Source organism: Pelodiscus sinensis, chromosome 3 (assembly GCF_049634645.1).
Source record: "Pelodiscus sinensis isolate JC-2024 chromosome 3, ASM4963464v1, whole genome shotgun sequence".
Lineage (NCBI taxonomy): Eukaryota > Metazoa > Chordata > Testudines > Trionychidae > Pelodiscus > Pelodiscus sinensis.
Window position 1 is genome coordinate 5,635,097 of NC_134713.1, and position 18,553 is coordinate 5,653,649.

An 18,553-nucleotide genomic window follows, 5' to 3' on the forward strand; every position below is an offset into this window, starting at 1 on the left:
GTCTTTGCAGTCAGGGATAATGCCCTGATCTCACCTCGGAGCAGCACAGAGCAATTGTCAAGTACCTAAAAGGGTGGTACAAGGAGGAGGGAGACAAATTATTCTCCTTAACTCTAATAGTGGGACAAGAAGCAAAGGGAGGTTTAGGTTGCACAGTAGGAAAAACTTCGTAACTGTCCGGGTGGTTAAACACTGGAATAAATTGCCTAGGGAGGTTGTGGAATCTCTATCACTGGAGATATTTACGAGCAGGTTAGGCAGACACCTGTCAGGGATGGTCTAGATCAGGGGTGGCCAACCCATTAAAGGAAGGGAGCTGAAACAGCGGCGGAAAAAATGCGAAGAGCCGCACCAGAATTGTTGAGGGGAAAAAAGGAAGCGCTCCCCACCAGTTCTGAAGCAGTAACCACTGCTATAGTGAACTAGCCACACGCAATCAGCCAAACAGCCACATGTGGCTAAGGTGTTGGACACCACAGGTCTAGACGGTGCTGGGTCCTGCCGCGAGGGCAGGGGACTGGACTCGATGACCTCTCGAGGTCCCTTCCCGTTCTAGTGCTGTGATTCTATCAGCTGCAGAGAGTGACAAAGGCTAAACCCAGTTCTCCCCCTCTCCTCCCCAACCCCTTTCCAAAGATGCTGGGCAAGGAACTCTGGGAAGACAGGAAGAGTCAGGCCAGTGGGACTCACCGGGGAGAGAGCTGGGAGGGTGGAGGTGGCGGCAGCCCAGCTGATGCTGGTGAATATGTGCGGCGACACCGGAATCTGAATGGACGGCAAAGCCTGGCGGAGGAAAACGGAGCAGGGATGAGCGGCTTCGCGTTAACCCTTCAGGGGCAGAGTTGGTAACTGCAAGGCCGGCGGAGCCAGGACACCTGGGTCCATCTGTCACTGACTCACAGGGGGAAGTGGCCAAACACCCAAACCCCTCCTCCTCCCGGACTTTGGTGCAGCCTGTACGTTGTCTGAATGGAAGGGGTTAAAACGTGTTTTAGGTAAAGTCCTTAACCTGGAACTGTGTCCCCAGGACACTCTCTCCAGCCCGAGGAGGTCTGCAGAAGAGGGCACCTGATCTCCTGCCACAGCAGCAGTGGGATGCCAGCCTTCAGAGCACAGATCTGAGCTCCATGGGGCAGACACCCGACATAGCTGCTGGCCTGCTGCAGAAGCAGGGGCAGAACCTCCCACCCTTAGTAGAGGTGCATCTTCCTTTCACTTTTCAGTAAGCAGCTTCAGCCACCATATGCACATAGCAACCTCCTCAGGGTTACGTGAACCTCTCTCATCCGGCACTCTCTGGGCCAGCCACATCCGTGGTCCAGCATGACTTTAGCTAGCTGGATGTCCACGTATGATGGGTGGGGCCAAGTTTCCCACAGTCCCATAAAGTTTGTTTACAGCCCCCAGTCCTGGCTCGCAGTCTTCTGTGCTGTTATTTAGCTCTGATTTACCCCTAACTGTCTTCTAAGAGCCCCATCAGCAGTGGAAGTGTTGGTAAGGCTGCTAGACAATATTGACCTCCTGTGGTCTGGCAAATTCTCTGCTTTGGCACCAGAGACTGCCAGACTAGAGCGGTTCAACCTGTAGTGTGGTAGCACTGACAGGCCCCAGCCATGATCAGGGGCTCAGAGCACACAGACACAGCAAGGAACAGCCCCAGCCCAGGAACCGAAGAGACAGGACAAGGGGGAGGAGAGGGAATGTCGTCCTCATTGTACCAATGAGGAACCAAGGCACAAGATGAAGCAATTTCCCAGGGCGGTTTAGAAGCCTACATCCCATTTTTACAACAGCTTTGGGCTCTGAAGGCCAATGGAATTTACACGCCCAAGTCACTCGAAAACGTTACTCTTAAAGTGACTTGCCCAGAGCCGTAGGAACCCTGATCTCCCAAATCCCAGGTTAGCGCCTTCACTCCAGCGCCACGCCTCCGCTCCAGCCTCAGCTGCTCCCTTTCTGTGCTAGCGATACTGCCCATGCACAGCAAGCTGCTTTCCTTCCTTCCAACCCAGCTGCCTAAGGCTCTGAGCAGCATCTGCACCGCACCGCCCCGCCCCCCCCCCGCAGCAAATTTCTCCAAGATAGTGACACAAATTTCCCTGTCAGCCCCCAGCTGCTTGGGCTGCGGGACAAATCAGAAACATGTTACAAGATTCCTTGCCTCCATCCCCGCCCCAAGTATAGGCCCCCCCTTTCTTTCTCTCTCTCTCTCTCTCTCTCTCTCTCACCAAAAAGCAAAATAACTTTTACAGACGTTCTGCACCACAAAGCCCCACCTTTGCTTTCAGGCGTGGGTTTATTCCCCTCCCCATACAGTAAATAAGCTATCCTGGCCTAAATACGCCAGTAAAACAGCATCTACTATAGGAGCCTGGTGTCTCCAATTCAGAGGTACAACGTGTGTGTGTGTAAAGAAAGCCAAACAGATTTAACTGCAAGTGATGTAATGACACCGGCTTCCCAGACATTCAAAGGCATTTGAACTTGTGACTCCTAATACCCAAGACATTCAAGGGTCCGGTATAGTTACATTCCTGGCTGTGTTTTATTTGCATACATAGGGATGTGCTGCAGGTGGCTAGAAACTAGAGTTTTCATAGCAAGAAAATGACTGTATTACAAAGGCTAGCGAAAGCAATCCATTGATTTAAACAAAGAGCGCAGGTCCTTAGCTTCGTGATTATGAGGACTAGCCAGTAGGCAGGAGGACAACAAGGCTGCAAATGACTACAAAACATAATGGGAGTTCTTCTCATATGGTGTCTTGGGATGTGTCTACACAGCACCCTAAACTCAAAATAAGACACACAATTTGCGCTATGCAAATTGCGTATCTTATTTTGAATTTCAAAATTTGGTGCGTCTATAGTGCCAAATTTCGAAATAACACGCTATTTTGAGACAGCCCTTAATCCTCGTGGAATGAGGTTACAAGGATGCCGAAACAGCGCTCCTGTTACGCATTTAAAAGACGCAGGCTAGCTATAGCTCTGCTATCTAGACGTACCCTTGTAGTATGAAAACCAGGGAAATACTGGATCAAAACTAAGGGACAGTACATTTGAAACCAACAAATCAAAGTCCTTTATGTCACCTATATCCAATCTGTGGAACTCACCGCAGCAGGAGGTAGAGTCAAATATTGTGGCTGGATTTTAAAACAGAACTGGATTATTTTAGGATGTAGTTATCGAAGCCAAAACAATAAGGAGAATCAGACCATTCGCTGATCAACTGCTAGGTCTGGGAAGGAGATTGGCTCCTTCCTGCCATGCCCAAACACTACAGAATTTGCTACGTATGTTATTTTCTCCAATGCATCACTCACTGGTCACTGCAAGAGACAGGACACAGAACTTGATGGACCAATGGTCTTATGTGGTAAGGAAGATTCTATAAGTAACCAGCTGTTTTCTGAGGCCAGGTCTACACTAAACTCAGAAGGTCGGCTTAAGTTATGCAACTCTAGCTACGAAAATAATGTAGCTGGAATCAACGTACCTTAAGCCGAGCTTGGTGCCATCTTCACAGTACAAGGTCAATGGGAGTAAATGCTCTCGTTGGCTTCCCTTATTGCTCACAACTTCAAGGAGTACAGTGCCGCCCTCAGCATTTGATTTAGAGGGTCTTTACTAGACCCTCTAAATTGAACACCAGAAGATCGATCTCCAGCACAGCCCCCTCATGAGATGTGAAAACAAATGCGGCTAAGAAGGAGGGTGCCAGGTACCACTCCATCATTTTAATCCCGTAAGTGGCCAACATACCTGATAGGCATGATCTGCCTGGATATGCCAGAAGGAACTGGGGGCAGACTGACTCAGGGCACTGTTTGGCAGGGGAGACTCCAAGGTTGCCTGATCCAAAGCCAAAGCCTCTGGCTTGGCTAGGGCCTGTTGGATGACGATGGGCGAGGACCCAAAGGTGGGGCTGGTGGCAGATTCGGGAGCAGTTTCTTCTTTCACCTGCACTTCCGTGTAGTAGAAATCTTCCTCCCTCTTCCGCTGGTCAGAGTCTGCGCCATCTCTGTGGTGGTTGCAAAAGGGGAAAGGGACGAGTCAATAATCACAGTGCGTAACCCGCCCTCCTTCGATCAGCCTTGTGTGCAGTGCCAGCACGATGCAGGTGGCAGTGCTCAGACAAACCCGCTATTAAGGCCACGGTTTCGAGCTCATTCTCAGAGCTGGCCGTGCCAGGATCTCCCTTGTGGAGAGTCCTCTTCTTCAGTCCCACTGTTACACCAAGGTCTCCATGGCCCGGCTCAGATTAAAGGCTACGTGCTTTTCAAAGAGTGTTCCCTATAAGCTTGGCGCTTGTGCAGGTGCTCCGGAGAAATTCCAATCCTGCCCAGCTAATTAACAGAGCGCTCACAATAGGCTTTTTGTTTCAGCGGGTGGTGCACATTTGTACATACTCCGGTGCATGTAAAAATTTATTCCGCACATGCATGGAAAAATTAGAGGGAACATTGATGCTGACCTAGCAACATCAGCATGCAGTTCTGCCACTATTTGTATGACTCCCATTCATACCCTCCAACACCTGCTACCACTTCCACAGTTACTAGCTGCTTCTGGGAATCAATGGCTTTTCCTTTCTCCCTTTCCTGGCTGCATAAAGATGGGGCTACTTCCATGCCTTTGCTCAGCCCTGCCTCTGCCGTGTCATGTACATCAGGAAGTGCCAAGCAAACCTTTGGACTCCAAAGGATCCATTGACACAACATGTTAGAGCCTGCAGGTGCAAGCCTCCGAGACTTGGCCCTCAGACTTAGGTTAATGGGACTTGGGCAAGAGCTGTAAAAATAAGTATGCAGACAATGCTTTGAAGTTGTCGCTGGAACTAGCACCCAGCTATTTTGTCAAGCAGAGCTGGGAGGCGTGTTCCTGCAGGCTCTGAGAAGCTGTGTACACGTACCCTAAGGCTGTAGGGTATCTTTGGCCTACAGTCACTGCACAGTAATATTTAGCACGTCTAGGAGAAGGTGCTTTGTGTCTTTAAAAGGATTTAGCTGTATTAGCTAGTTAAATGGACATCATCCGCTTAAACACCTCGCTGCTTTATCTGCCCCTGTTGCACATAAAACACGAGAGGAGTGTAACAGAAAGCGATTAGAAAAGAGTTGACAGTTTCCCTGGGTCCTCTGTATGGTCAGTTTCCCCCATGCTTTGTTTGGAGCTTTCACGTAGGGTCAAGGCAACAGGAAAAATGTCACGCAACCGACAAACGTGAGGCTATCAAATAGGGATAGGACTCTTTTTGGGAGGGGTCGGGAACCACAGAAAAATCCGTCAAGAAGAAGAAAGAAGAAGGGGAAAAAAAAAAAAAAAAAGACATGGCCCCCAACTGAGATGCAGCAAGACAAAGACACTCCCCCACAGTCCTCTCACACACCAGAGCCTAGTGGGGCCTGGCCTAGTAGATCGTGGGGGGAAGCCTTATGCTCAGACCCAGCCTCTCTTCTGTGGTAACTTGTACAGCACACAGCAGGGAGAACACAAAAATTAAACCCAAACCAACTTCCATTCAGGGCTGGAGGTTTCTTGGAAAGATCAGCAAAGCAGGGGGTGAGACGGGACGTTAGCTTCCCCTGCCCAGCCTGCTCGTGCGTGACAGAAGCCTCTTTTCTCACTGTACCAGAGGTGCTGCACTAATTCAGACCTGCAGCTTGCGTCTGTACTAGTCAGATGGGGCAGCCAGGGGTAACCAGGGAGTCTTTACTTTGGGCCCTTGATGGACAGAGAGAGAGAGACGCCCACAGCACACACAGTTCCCATCTCTACACTCCTTTAGGACAGGGGTGGGGAACAAACGGCCCATAGGCCGGATCCGGCCCCCCGCTTCCCTTGATCCAGCCTGCGGTGAGTCTTGGGGCTTCCTTTACCTACTTCCCCACTCCCTCCACAGTGGGGCGAGCCGGCGCTAGCGCTCCATCCCCTCTGCAAGTCTCCCTGCCTCCGCACCCCTCTCCGTATGGCTGGAGCGTTAGCGCCGGGTTGCACCACTGTGGAGGAGGGGAGATGGGGAACCTGAGCTTCGAAGCTGGTGGCTGCATCCACCCACGGGGGGCTATAGAGCACAAGGGAGCCCCAGCGCCCCGAGTGGGTCTGTGTGTCTTTTTGTTTTGTTTTCTCGAGGCCTGGGCCAGCGAGGTGTGTTTCCTTTTACATTTGGTTTTTTTTTTAAGCTTCTCACTGGTGTGTGGCCCCCGAAAAATTTTTCTTTGGAACTTGGTCAAAACAAAGTCCTCACGCCCCAGCTTTACGGCCTTTGAAATGCCTGAAGAACCAACCCTGAATCTCCACAAGGGGGCGCCCCCACACCAGAAACAGGCCAGACGGAGCACCCCTTGTCATGACTTGAGTTCATTAGCGGCTGAAGGGCGTGTGCTGCAGAGGGCTTGTTTCTAAGACATGCCAGTTTTAATCTCAGTCCCTGCTATCTGGCGGAGTTGGGGGGGGGGGGGGCGCTTAAAGATACATCCCATCTCCCCTTCTTGAACCGCCTTCTCTGCTATTGTTATTTGGATTTCAGAGGCACCCAAAGACCCTAATTGGGCTTAGTGCCTGTGTCGTGCCAGGGGCTGTACAAACGTAACTCACTGGTGAGTGTCGGTGGGGCAGCCCTCTCTGTAGGAATCAACCCTGCTCCTCGCCCTTTCCTCCCAGCCCCGCCTGAGACCCGCGGGGAAAATCCCCGCCCGCCACCTTACCCCAGGTGCTGGGTCTTGACGTGGCGCTTGATGCCGACGATGGAGCGCAAGACTTTGCCGCAGTTCGGCCACAGGCACTTGTACATCACCTTCACCGAGTTCTAGGAGGAAGACAGGCCCGTGTCACGGAACGGCTCCCCCCAGGCCCAGCTCAGAAGGGACAGAAACAGCCCCCCGACCACTGAACACAGGCCCCGGGATGCTGCCGTTCTGTCCCATTCCCCGCACACCTCTCCGGCCCTGTCAAGGTGACGCCCACGGAGGTGCCAGGTTTCAACCAGCCATGAGGAAGACTCCAATTGTCTCTGGCTTTTACTTCCCCACTCCCAGCCTTGCCAGTTTCTCCCTCTACGCTCCTCTTTCTCCCTACGGCTGACATCAAAGCCACCTGTTGCCCATATTGAATCTTGGGCTACTATCTCTTCCTCCCCACCACTCCCCTTTGTATCCCTGGGGTCTCTTCCTTTCTCCCATCCCGGGCCCCCTTTCTGCTCGGGGACCTCTAAGGTGAAGGTTACTAAGGGTTAGTAAGTGGCACTTGGCTTCCAGCCTCTCCTGCTGGCTTAAGAGACAGGTGAAACTGACAAATGCCTTGTCAGTTTCACTCCCTCAAGCAGCTCCCAAGAATGAGCATTCACAGCAAATTTCCACCTGCCCTCAGTACCTTTCTCTTTCTTGGGGCAGGCTCATCGAGGAGAAAGGGATCCGAGTCGGTCTCAAAGCCGTCGTCGGCCTGAGGGGAGCTCAAGGCCTCACTCGAGTACTTGGGGCTGGCTTCAGGGTGTGGGGGCGATGGGGTGGAGATGTCGCTGCCGCCACTCCAGTGTCCGCTGGTGGTGCTGCTGCCGCTGTCCGACACGTCGCCGCTCTCCTTCCATGAGTCACAGGCCGCCTGGGACACTGAGCCAAGGAAAAGAGGAGAATGGAACACCCAGGATCAAATTCCGGACCCCTGGAGCTGCAAGCCTCAACGGGACCAAGCGCCACACCATGTAACACTCCCATCCTCCTCGGATCAGGCGCAATGGGGAGACACGTAACCACTTCCCCCACTTGCGCTGCCATTGAGGGTGGGGTGGGTGCAATCAGAACAGAGACCTTTGGCCCCCAAATTAAAACCACGGGACTCAGTATCAAAATGTGCCCCATTTACCTTCTCCCCACTTGCACAGGGCTCAAAGCCAAGAGCTCAGGATTCTAGACCTGGCGCTAGCCACGACTCCCTCTATGGCCCTTTGCCTCCCGCTGCCTTCACACCTCCCGTACGAGACAGCTCGTGCCGCCCACCTCGCAGGCTTCATTGTATCATCGTCACAAGGCATTTCGAGAGCCCCGGATGGGAGAGGTCAGAGAAGAGCAGAGAATCTCTGTAGCTACGGGCTCTAGCCGGCATGGCAACGGCAGGGCTCAAATACCACTTCCTCACTGGCCCAGCCAGAACTGGGAAGCTGATCTAGCCCGGAGATGTACATGCCATGAACCAAGAGGCTCCATCAACCTGAAGACAAACTTTTCCCCAGGTAGCCCAGAAGCCTGATTATAGGAATTCTTGCCGCATCTGTTCCAGTGAAGGGCATAGAGACTGATGGGTGGGTGCAGTGATACGCTAGGATGTCAGCACATAGTCATCTAAAGGGTTAACCCGTAAGCCTGGGCTTATCGGTTAATCCAAATGACTACACACACTCCCTGTCCCCCTTGCTGACTCTCTATCAGATCCCACGGAGCCGCCTGACCCCACCTCTCCTGCGCTGCTGCCTCTGATAGAGACAGCAGCGTGGAGGGTCGGGGGGACAGGTGGGAGCCAGTATACACAGGGGGGTCAGCTTTCAAGCCAGCTCCTGCTGTGTACCAGCTCCCGCGGAGCTGTCTGCCCCCCCCCCCACACACACATGCCGTTGCCTCTATCGGAGGAAACATTGTGGGGGGGAGGCAGGAGCTGGTGCATGGGGGGAGCCGACTTAAAAGACGGCTCTCCACAAGCACTGGCTTTGCGACCCCCACCTCCACCCCTCTCCGCTGCTGCCTCTGTATCGGCAGGGAGGGGGGCAGGCGGGATACCAGAGCAGCCTCTGTCCAGGGGGAGCTCAGGCCCTCTGCGGACAGAGGCTGCTGCCGCCCCTTGTTGCTGCCTCTGTATCAGAGGCAGCAGCGCAGGGCGGAAGGCGGGAGCCGGTTTTTACAGAGGCAGCAGCACAGGGAAGCAGGAGGCTCCCTGGGAGTGGAGCCGGGAGCGGACCGGCTGCTGGCCCTGCCCCCGGGGACCATCAAGGAATCGTGTAAGCGCTAAGATCTGATGCGGTTACAGGATGATTCAATTAAACAATATGGAACATCCCCAGGATACGCAGCCGCTCTCTAGGGCGACGCGCTTGGTCGTGCCGGACATAGGCACGCTCTCCGCGGAGAAGCACAGCTGCGCGTCGAGTGACGGACGGTGGGAAGGCAAGTTCGTTTATTCTGCCTTAACCCAGTTTCCGTTTCCAGTCTCTCTGGGCAGGGCCGTGGTGGAGACGGAGACGCCCAGGCCTAGCCATTCGAGGGCTCGCCTGCCGCTCGTCAGAGCCTGGTCCACGTGCAGAGAGCGAGCCAGCGGCAGGCGAGGCCTGTTTCTCGCAGCTGCAGACGCCTATTTTTAGCCACCTCGCTCCAGCTGACTCCTTGGGAGTGGAACCGCCGCTCCAGAAAGGGAGCGGCCGTTCGGTGCCCCCAGGCCCGCAGCGCCCAGAATAGGTCCGGCCGATCTACCGCACACGGCAGCTGAGGGCAGGGTTCGGCTCTCCCCTCTCTCGAGGAATGCCCCCCGCCCCCCCCGGCCGGGCCAGCTGTTCAGGGTGACCTGCATTAAAGCAGCTGTCCCGAAGCAGGCTGGTCCCTGCGCCCCACGGCTTTCTGACTCCCGTTTGCAGACGCTTTCGGAAAGCCAGTCTCCCCTCCCCTCCCCCCCCATTCTTCGTTGGATCCTCCCAATCAGATAGGCTTGATAAATAGAGCAAACAATTGCGAACAGATAAGGGGGGGGCAGCCTGAAGAGCTTTGTCCTAATTAAAACAGGGTTTCCAGCATTCCGGACCGCTGGTGGGGGAGGGCAAAGGGGGCAGTTGCTCTGGGACCCAGCTATCCCAAGGGGCCTGCCCAGGGCTCCCAGACAGCAGCCGGAGCTGGGGTCCAAGGCCTGGAGGGGGGGGGCGGTGCTGTGGTCTGGGTTGGCTCTCCAGGCCCCGCTCCTTCCACCCCCTTTCTGGGGGTGGGGGGAGCCAGCTGCCCCACCTTGCCCAGGAGCCCTCCTGCCAGCACCCCCACCTCAAGCTCTCCGGGGCAATTCCATTCTTTAACCTACGCCACCCTCCCTGCCCGCGGCTGCCTGTGGCGTCCAAACCCACGTCCCCGGGGATTGGTATCCGAAGTCCCTCTGCAGGAGCTACCCGCTACGGGCTCTGCCGCTGCCCCACCTGCCCCACGGGACCCGTGGGCAGAAAGGCCGGGTCCCTCGCGGTGCCCCCTCTGTAACGTTACCCGCAAGATCCCGCCCCCACTCGCCTGACCCCCGCGAGGCCAGACCAAGCCCCGGCACCTGTGTCCGACGCGGGGTTTCGAAACGGTTCCTTTCCACGCTGTCGGATGGCGCGCGGGGAAACAAAACGAACCCCCCGAGGGGGGACGGGCGCCCGCAACACCGGTGCTTGTACAGTCAAACACCTTTCGGCCACAGACCTCGTTTCTCAAGCCCGCAAGCAGGGACCCAGCGGCGGAGGGGACTGGCTGAGGCGCTGGGAATTAGACCCAAGCCGAGTTGTCAGCTGCTAGGATCCTCTCAGTCAGGATGGGCCTGGGCGTGGGTCAGACACGGGCTCTGGTAGACGCTCCCTGACAGGGGAATTCCAGTCAGGCGGCTGCACCTCTCTGCTTCCTTTGCCCGACTTGCCATTCAGCACCATCTCCTCCAGGCGCCAAGAAGTAGCCAGGGCACCGGGAAACAGCTCAAGTCCTCCCTCTCAGACTGAGCCACAGGGTCACCCCGGACCCCTCCAAACACTGTCCCCCCACCCCCATTTTATTCCAGGTTTTCAGGACGCGGTTGGGAAAATGCAGGCGGAAAGCCACCCATGCACGGACCCCACCCAGCGCTCCAGGAAATGCAATCGGCGCCACGGCCCAGCGCTGGGCTACACCCAGCAGCCGGCTGGAAATGAGCCCTGGCAAGACGCAGGTGATGGCGGGAGGAAGAAGGAAGCCCTTTAGGGAACGTGCTTCCTTTGGTTGGAGGGCCCAGGCTCTCAGACGGCTCAGGCTGTCCGCAGCACTGAAACAGCCATGGCAGCAAACGCCGCCCACCTTCAGCTCTGATGGGCCAGAAGATCCCCTCCTATCGGACAGCGCCCGGCAGTGCCCACGCTCACCTGCAGCGGCATAGTCAGAGCTCAGTGTGAGGGCTCTGTCCTGAGAGCCCAAACCCTCCCCCCGCCCCAAGACTGGCCCTGTCACCCTGAGAGATGGCCTGCCCTCTGTTGGCAGGTTGGCCCATGCCACCTACATGCCACTGGCAGTAGGGGTCTCTAAGGGTGGTGCGCATCCACACATGCCTTGGTGCATGCCACAAAATTTATTCTGCACACAATTGGAGGGAGCATTTGTGGGATTCCCTCTGGCTGGGATCGCCTCCTGCTCCCCTTCCTCTGAGCCATCCTGCCTGGAGGTCTGTGCTCTGTTATCCAAACCTCTGTGTTTTATCTGCCTCCCCTCCGTGTCCCCCAGCACGAGACAGGCAGGGGACAAGGAAGGGTTGGGATGATGCCGAGGATAACAGGTTTTGGGTCACTGCGTCTACCCGAGGGGCTCCTGCTGGCACAGAGCTGGCACCTCGTCACACTGCTCCCCGACACAGCCACAGGCAGAGTTCTGCACGCACACGCAGCCTTCGAGGCCCCGCCAACAATTCCTTCACCAGCACACGGGCCACTGGTGGGCAACCTGTGGCCCACAGGCTCCTTGTGTGACCCCGAGGCATGTTCTTTACTATTGCCCACGTGCAGAGCGCCCACACTGCTCGCCCGCTCTTGTGCAAGATTTACAGCACGGCGGCGGAAGACGGGGCTTCCTGCGCAAGAGCTACGCTCTTCTCTAACTAGTGTAAGCCCTGGTGCACAAGAGGGCAGTGTGGACGCGTGGCAAGGGCTTCTTGCACAAGAAAGCCCTATGGCTAAGATGGCCATCGGCGCTTTCTTGCGTAAGAGAGCGTCCACACTGCCATCGATGCTCTTGTGCCAAAGCACATGGATACGTTCTTGCACTAGTGTAGACACAGGCTGTGAGACCCAGGCGTGCCTTCACAGCGCCACTACCCTGCAATCGACTCGCCCTGCAAATTCTGGGCACGCCAGCGCAGTGAGCAAAACGACCCTCTCCCGGGAGGTAAGCTTGGTTACGACAATCTTGTGGCCCAGCGAGATGAAAGCGGGCCCCGTGAGCGGCCCTCCCACAAGCTTAGGTTGCCCATCGCTGCCAAAGACAGAACAACCCCCGCCACTTTCTTGATCCAGGGACCCATTAGAACGGAGCAGATTGCTGACTTCCAAGCCATGGCTTACCCGCTGCTGCAGGGGATAGCTCCTCTCTAGAGACCTGACCCCAAAGGCAGCGGGTGTTTCAGGGCCAGCGGGACATCACCAGCAGAGAGCACGCTGGGACGTCGGCGCCTGGAAAGTGGCAGTCACACAGTTATCTGGGCGGGGGGGGTCTCTGGTTTCCTGGGAAAACCTACGGTTGGAGGCGAGTAGATTTCCCACCCTGGGGAGCACATCGGCACCTCCAGTCAGCCTCTGGTGCTGAAATACAGAGGAAGGCAGGCGTGGGACCCCGGCACCCTGTGGGACTCACCCGGCATGCTGCTCTCGCGGCTTGGCGGGCTCTGGACCACAGGGCTGCAGGACAAGCTAGTCAGCACCATAGCAGCCATCATCTCGTCCATTTCCACCGCCGCATCGGACTTCCTGCCCCGGGAGACAGAGACACATGAAAGAATGGGGGTGGGGGAGGGGAGGCAGATGTCCAGCAGACAAGGGGAGGGTGGGATTTCAAAGACCCCACCCACCCAAAAGAGTCACTGATGTAAAATGCCGAGGCCGACTGGACCCGCGGTGCTTTCGTGACCATTGACTACGTGCGTGTCCCTCGTTCCTCTCCCAGCGTGTCCCAGAAAGCACCCCGCCCATGCGGTCGCCCCGGATGCTGACAGCTGGGGAGGGATATGCGACCTACTGCAATGGCCCCAGGCAGGAAGGTAGCTTCTGGCAAGGAGACAGGACAGGGCATTTATAAACCAGCAGTTTTCAAACTTGTTTTCTCACGACCCAGTGGAAGAAGATTGTTGAGGCCCACAACTCAACATCACGTGACTAGCGGGTGGGCTCCGGGGTGGGGCTGAGGAGGAGAGCTTTGGGATGTAGGAGGGGGCTCTGGCTTTGGGGGGGGCAGGGCTGGTGCAGGAGGGGTTTACCTCAATCAGCTCCCGGTCAGTGCTACAATGGGGGTGCTAAGTCGGCTCCTTGCCTCTCCTGGCTCCGCACACCATGCTGCGCCCCAGAAGCAGCCGCAGCAGGTTCCCAGCCAATGGCAGTGCGGAGCTAGCACTCAGGGTAGGAGCTCTTCTCCCGCCCCGTGCCAGGCCTGCTGCTGGCCCTGGCCACTTCTGGGGCACAGCAGTAGTGCCAGGACAGGCAGGGAGCCGCCTTAGCACCCCCACGGGTCACCTGATCCCCCGGCAGCCACGCGCCCCAGGGCCCGACGTGCCACGCCCCAATCCCGGGTCGCGCCCCCTGGCTTGAAAACCACGATGATAAACTCTGCGCAGGGATCGATTCACCCCGCGGCCTCCTCTGGCGAGCGGCTCCCAGCAGCGCTAGGTACTGGCGTAGAACAGGAAGAGAGGGAGGCTTGCGTACGCAGCCAGGGCACAAACCCAGCTCCTGAACAAGGCAAGATGAAACGGACTCAAGTCTCCGAAGCCGGCCGAGGACACCCACCTTTTAGGCACGTCGATGTTCCTAGACACGGATCTCGGAGCTGATCCTGTGGCCACAGTGGGGCTCTGCTCCATCGCCGCAGGAGGGCTATGGTCCATTGGAAGAGGCGGAGGCAGCGATGTCTGGATCTCCGCCAGTCTCACGTCCTCTGCCTTCCAGCAGGCCTGCAGTCCCTGCTCCGGTAGCAGCACCTTCACCTCATCGTCCGGCTGACTGTGCTGCTCCACCAGGCCCGCGCACTCCTGCCCGTTGTAGGTGACGTAGACCTACGTGAGGACAAATCACCACAGTTCAGTGTCACTTTCCATCCTTCAGCGGAACCCGGCGCAACGCTCCCCTGTACGAAGCCCCCGCTGCCGGGGCTCCATCGCTAACGAAAGCACCTCCATCCTACGCCACCGCTCGAGGGAACGGGATTAGCAATGGTCACCCACGCTCGGGGCTTTCTCCACGTGCTCGCTGGGACTCAAGAGCCCCCCCCCCCCACTCCAATACTTGGCCATGGCTGATGCAGCAGCCCTGCAGCATGATGCACTATTGATCACGTGGAGTGTAACCCCCGGACTCCCCAAAGGGGGGGGCAAGCCTCAGAGCCCCTGTGGAATAAAGAAGAACGGGACTTCTCCCACGGAGTTCAAGGGTGGGTTTGTTGATTTCAATGGGAGCAAAACTGGGCCTCAGCAGCAGGCCAGATTTAAGCCAAATTTAGCTTTTGGCCACAACAACATTTTACAAAAGGTCTTAATAATATTCCCATGAAATACAAAGCAAAACCCAAACCACATTGCATGAGACCCTGACGGGAAAACAGACTAGAAACAAACATGAAACCGGTAAGGCTGCTTTTGGCTGCCGCACGGAGTGAAATGTAAAATGCAAGAGCGGCGGAGCTGGGGAATGCGAGTCCGATTTCTTTCCTTTTCCACTTCCGGAGACGGGAACAGAACACGGGTGAGGCCTCCATTGAAAAGGATTTTCACCACGAGCAAGGTCCCGTTAAAACTCAGCTGGGCAAAGGGCTGCAGGACAGAGCGTAAATCCCAACCTCCGAGCTACAGAGATTTCCTAAGGAGCTGCCGGAACCCCGTCATTTCAAGCGTGGAAACGTTGTAAGGGCCCATTCTATGGCTGTGTACACATGCATCACGGCCCTCGGCTGGCAGCCCTCAGAACTGCTCAGCTGTGTGTCAGGCCCTATGTCGCTAAAGGGAGATTCTCCATCAGCGCATGTATCGGGGGGAGCCTTTGGGGTGCTCAACCCCCACTATTAGCAGGACGTTCCATGCTGTCCCACGAGGACACGCATCTGTTGTAGTGCGAAGCCAGAGTGAAGTACACAACGGCTCGTGTGCACAGCTGGTGCGTGCAGCACGGAAACGCCAAAGCAAGTGCAGGATCAAATGCTCCAGCAGACTCCATCGTGAACGGTGGCAACCGCCCCTTTAGGAGTCAGAGCAGGGCTGCAGGGGAGTGAAAACCCCCCTGCCCCATAGGGCAGCGTTCTTCTAGAGCCCCCGCTCGACCACCCTAGAGCCAAATTCACAGCAGGAGCAAGTCGGCATAACCACCCGGACGTCAACGGAGTTGTGCCAGGCCAACCCTACAGACACTAGATCTTGCAAGTTGGAGGGAGCAAGTTGGAGGGCACAGGGGAAAGAAAATGATTCTAGCAGCCCCCCACCAACTATTGTGCTCAACAGATGGCTCTGCTCTGACCCCCTAAGCGACAGGACAAGGAACCAGCCCCAGCCCCTCCCCATAGCACGTCCCCTTATCAGTATAGTTGGACGTCCCTGGTCCAGCACCCTGGGGACCTGACCGGCCCCGGACCAAGGAGTTGGCTAGACTCGGGGAATGTTGGCCCCTTTGCTGCCAGCCTCTGGGCTGTCCAGGGGAGTCACTGCCCCCTCCCGCCGCCGGCCCAGCTCTGCTCCTGGGCACCAGCCCCCTCTCCCTGTCGCTGTTCGAGCTCCACTCCTGGCCGGCCCCTGCTCCCAGCAACGGGGCTCCCAGGTCCGGTAACCAGACCAGAGAGTCCCAGATTAGAGACGTTCGACTGCGTTTACATTACAACGGCGATCGAGGTCTCTTGCGCTAGGTGCTGCAGGGCCGTGAAGTGCCAAGACAGTCCCTGCCCCAAACAGCTTACAATGGGGCTTTATGACCAAAGGTAGCAGGGGGGTAACACAAAAAGACAGGCAGGGAGACAAGAGGTTTGCTTGGTGAAAAGCACCAACTCTCAGAGGAACGGGACGGATCAGCCATCTAAGGAAAGGTAGAAAAGAAATCTCAAGAGCGGAAGCTTTTCTTCACTTACAAGAGTGGAGAAAACCAAGAGAACGGGCACCCTCCTTTGCAAGACGGGCAGAGTGTGGCAGGGAAGAGCTTTCATCCACGGGCAGCAGAGGAAATCCTCAAACTTCCTCTTTCAATCAAGGTGCCCCAATGCCCTAACAGGCTGCTTTTACCCCAGCTTCTAAGAGTCTGGTTTTATTCAGGTAAACCCATTTGTGCTGAAATACACCAGACTTGTGAAGCGTTCGCAGCTATGAATAGGGACACAATAGTGTTCTTCTTGTTCCATAAGACTGGGCCATACTGGGTCAGACCAACGGGCCATCAGCCCAGTGTCCTGTCTGCTGACAGTGGCCAATACCAGATGCCCCAGAGGGAGGGAACACAACAGGTAATCTCACGTGATCCCTCCCCGGTCACCCGCCTCCAGACAAACAGCTAGGGACACCATTCCTACCCACCCTGACTAACAGCCAGTGATGGACCTAACCTCCAGGACTCTATCTAGCTCTTTTTTGAATCCTATTAAAGTTCTAGCCTTCACCACATCCTCTGGCAAGGAGTTCCACAGGTTGACGGTTTTCTTATAAGTAAACACTAGAGGTGATGCATGGATACGGTGGGTACAAAATGCACAGTGCTCTGAGGCAGAGAAAAGGTCTCAGCTGAGACTGGATGCAGATTCTAAAGCAGAGCGGCTACAGCAGTGACGGGATTAAGACCCAGAAGCCCCTGGCTCCCAGTTTGATGCTCAGGACACTAGAACCTGCTTCTCTCCCAGAGTAGCTAACCAGACAATAAGGAATGGGGCTCCCCAAAACACCTTACGCCAGTGGGCTCCACAAGCTCCGAGCAGCAGGGCCTGGCTGCTCTCACCTCTGCTGCCGCTGCACAGCAACTAAACACACGCACACAACGGCGCCTGTCGCTGGGACGGCAACACAACACCCCACCCCACTGACTATTTTTAGGCTACGTCTCATGGGAAGGCCCCAAAAGTCCTACAAAAGGAACAGGGCCAAAGGAAGCCGGCCTCCTGTGCGCTTGTAGGACAGCTCTTGGTGCCAGCCAAAAAGCCCAACCAGGGCCTGCTACACACTTGGTTCGAAGAGCTCGGCCTTGAAAACATTTCACAGTTCCCCATGCCCATCGCAAGGGCCCCAGCAGCCCGTCAGTAGCCCTCCCGCTCCGTTGTGACAGCCACACTCTGAGCTTTGGGGTGCGGGTGGTTTTTTTACTATAACTTCCCACCTGTCGGGGCAGTTAAGCGCCAGAACAAATTCCCTCGGGCGGCTGTGGATTCTGCCGCGGTAGCAGTTTTTAAGAGCGGGTTGGACACACCCATCAGGGATGAGCTAATACTCAGTCCTGTCTCCGTGCAGGGACTGAGCTCCGCGCCCTATCAAGGTTCCTTCCAGTCCTACGTCTACGATTCTGTCAACAGCGATCGCTCCTACTCGGCACGTCAAAGGTTAACCGGCAAGCCGGCAGGGGCTGGAGCAAATCCCCGGCCCTGGGGACTGCTCCAAGCCCCCCGGAGCAGCCCCTGGTCCATGGGGGACCCAGCTGCTCCCTCCCCACTGCCGCACCTGACACGCCACCTGCCTGGGAGTGGAGCCAGCAGCCCTGGCCAGCCCTGCCCCCCGGGGAGACTTCGCTGTGGGCTCATTGAAGCTTTCTACTGCAGAGCCCGCAGGGTGCGTAACCGTGAGGCTTTCCAGCCGTTCCGTGGTGACGCTGTTAACTGCACGTTCACAGCCCTAGTTCCTACAGCGCGGAAGACAGAGCCAGCGCTCCGCACAGCGCCCTGCCCATCTACGGCCCTGAACCGCCAAGGGGCTCAGAGCCAGGGGAGCGGACAGGGCTGCCGGGTGAGAGTTTTGGCTCCACACGCCCGGAAGGGGGAAGCCCGCGGGTAGGAGGGGTGGAGCTGGGGCAGCCAGTCCCCAGCACGCCCCCCCGCTGGCCCTCAGGGCTGGCCGGAGTGCCCAGCACGGGCTCTGCAGTGCACGGTGCAGCGCTCCTGCAGTGATCCACAAGGGCCTGAGCCTCCAGCTGCCTCTGCTGCTGCAAATGACAGCAGCGAGGAGCCCCGGGGCCCTTAGAATCACTAGGCCCCGGGGCAGTTGCCTCCCCGCATCGCGAGCCTGCTCAGAGCCCTTCATTCCACTGAGCACCACCGGGGTGGAAGGTGCTCGGCACGGGCAGGGCAAGATGCCCTATGTCTGTGCCGCTCCTGACCCGAGACAAGGAAGACAGGCCTATAGCGTTCCCTGTACGCTGAGCGCTTGGGCAGCCACCCAGGAGAGATTCAAATGCCGCCCAGCTGATTAGCAGAGCACCCACAGCTGGCAGCATGTGTGTCTACTGGTGGTGCACATCTTGGTGCATGTAACAAAATTTATTCCGCTCATGGATGGGAAAAGTTTGAGGGAACATTGCAGGCCTGTGACCCTGGCTCTTTCAGTCCCTAGTCTCCCTACTGAGGCTACTGATGGAGACGCTTGTTCACAGGGAGCCCCCT

At 56.6% G+C, this 18,553-nt stretch overlaps 1 protein-coding gene across 3 annotated transcripts in view; it reads right to left on the minus strand.

Annotated features, from left to right (window-relative positions):
* ZNF395 (zinc finger protein 395) overlaps positions 1-18,553 on the minus strand; it is a 56,319-nt gene that overhangs the window by 13,073 nt on the left and 24,693 nt on the right. For 2 of the 3 annotated variants that reach the window (XM_006116720.4, XM_075923286.1), the window contains exons 3-8: positions 13,735-14,000; positions 12,590-12,702; positions 7,377-7,612; positions 6,713-6,813; positions 3,768-4,026; positions 691-783 (exon numbers count right to left, since the gene is read on the minus strand). In XM_006116720.4, coding sequence (XP_006116782.2) covers positions 691-783; positions 3,768-4,026; positions 6,713-6,813; positions 7,377-7,612; positions 12,590-12,702; positions 13,735-14,000 — 1,068 coding nt within the window. The remainder of the gene's footprint in view (positions 1-690; positions 784-3,767; positions 4,027-6,712; positions 6,814-7,376; positions 7,613-12,589; positions 12,703-13,734; positions 14,001-18,553) is intronic. The other variant, XM_075923287.1, reaches the window with a different exon arrangement.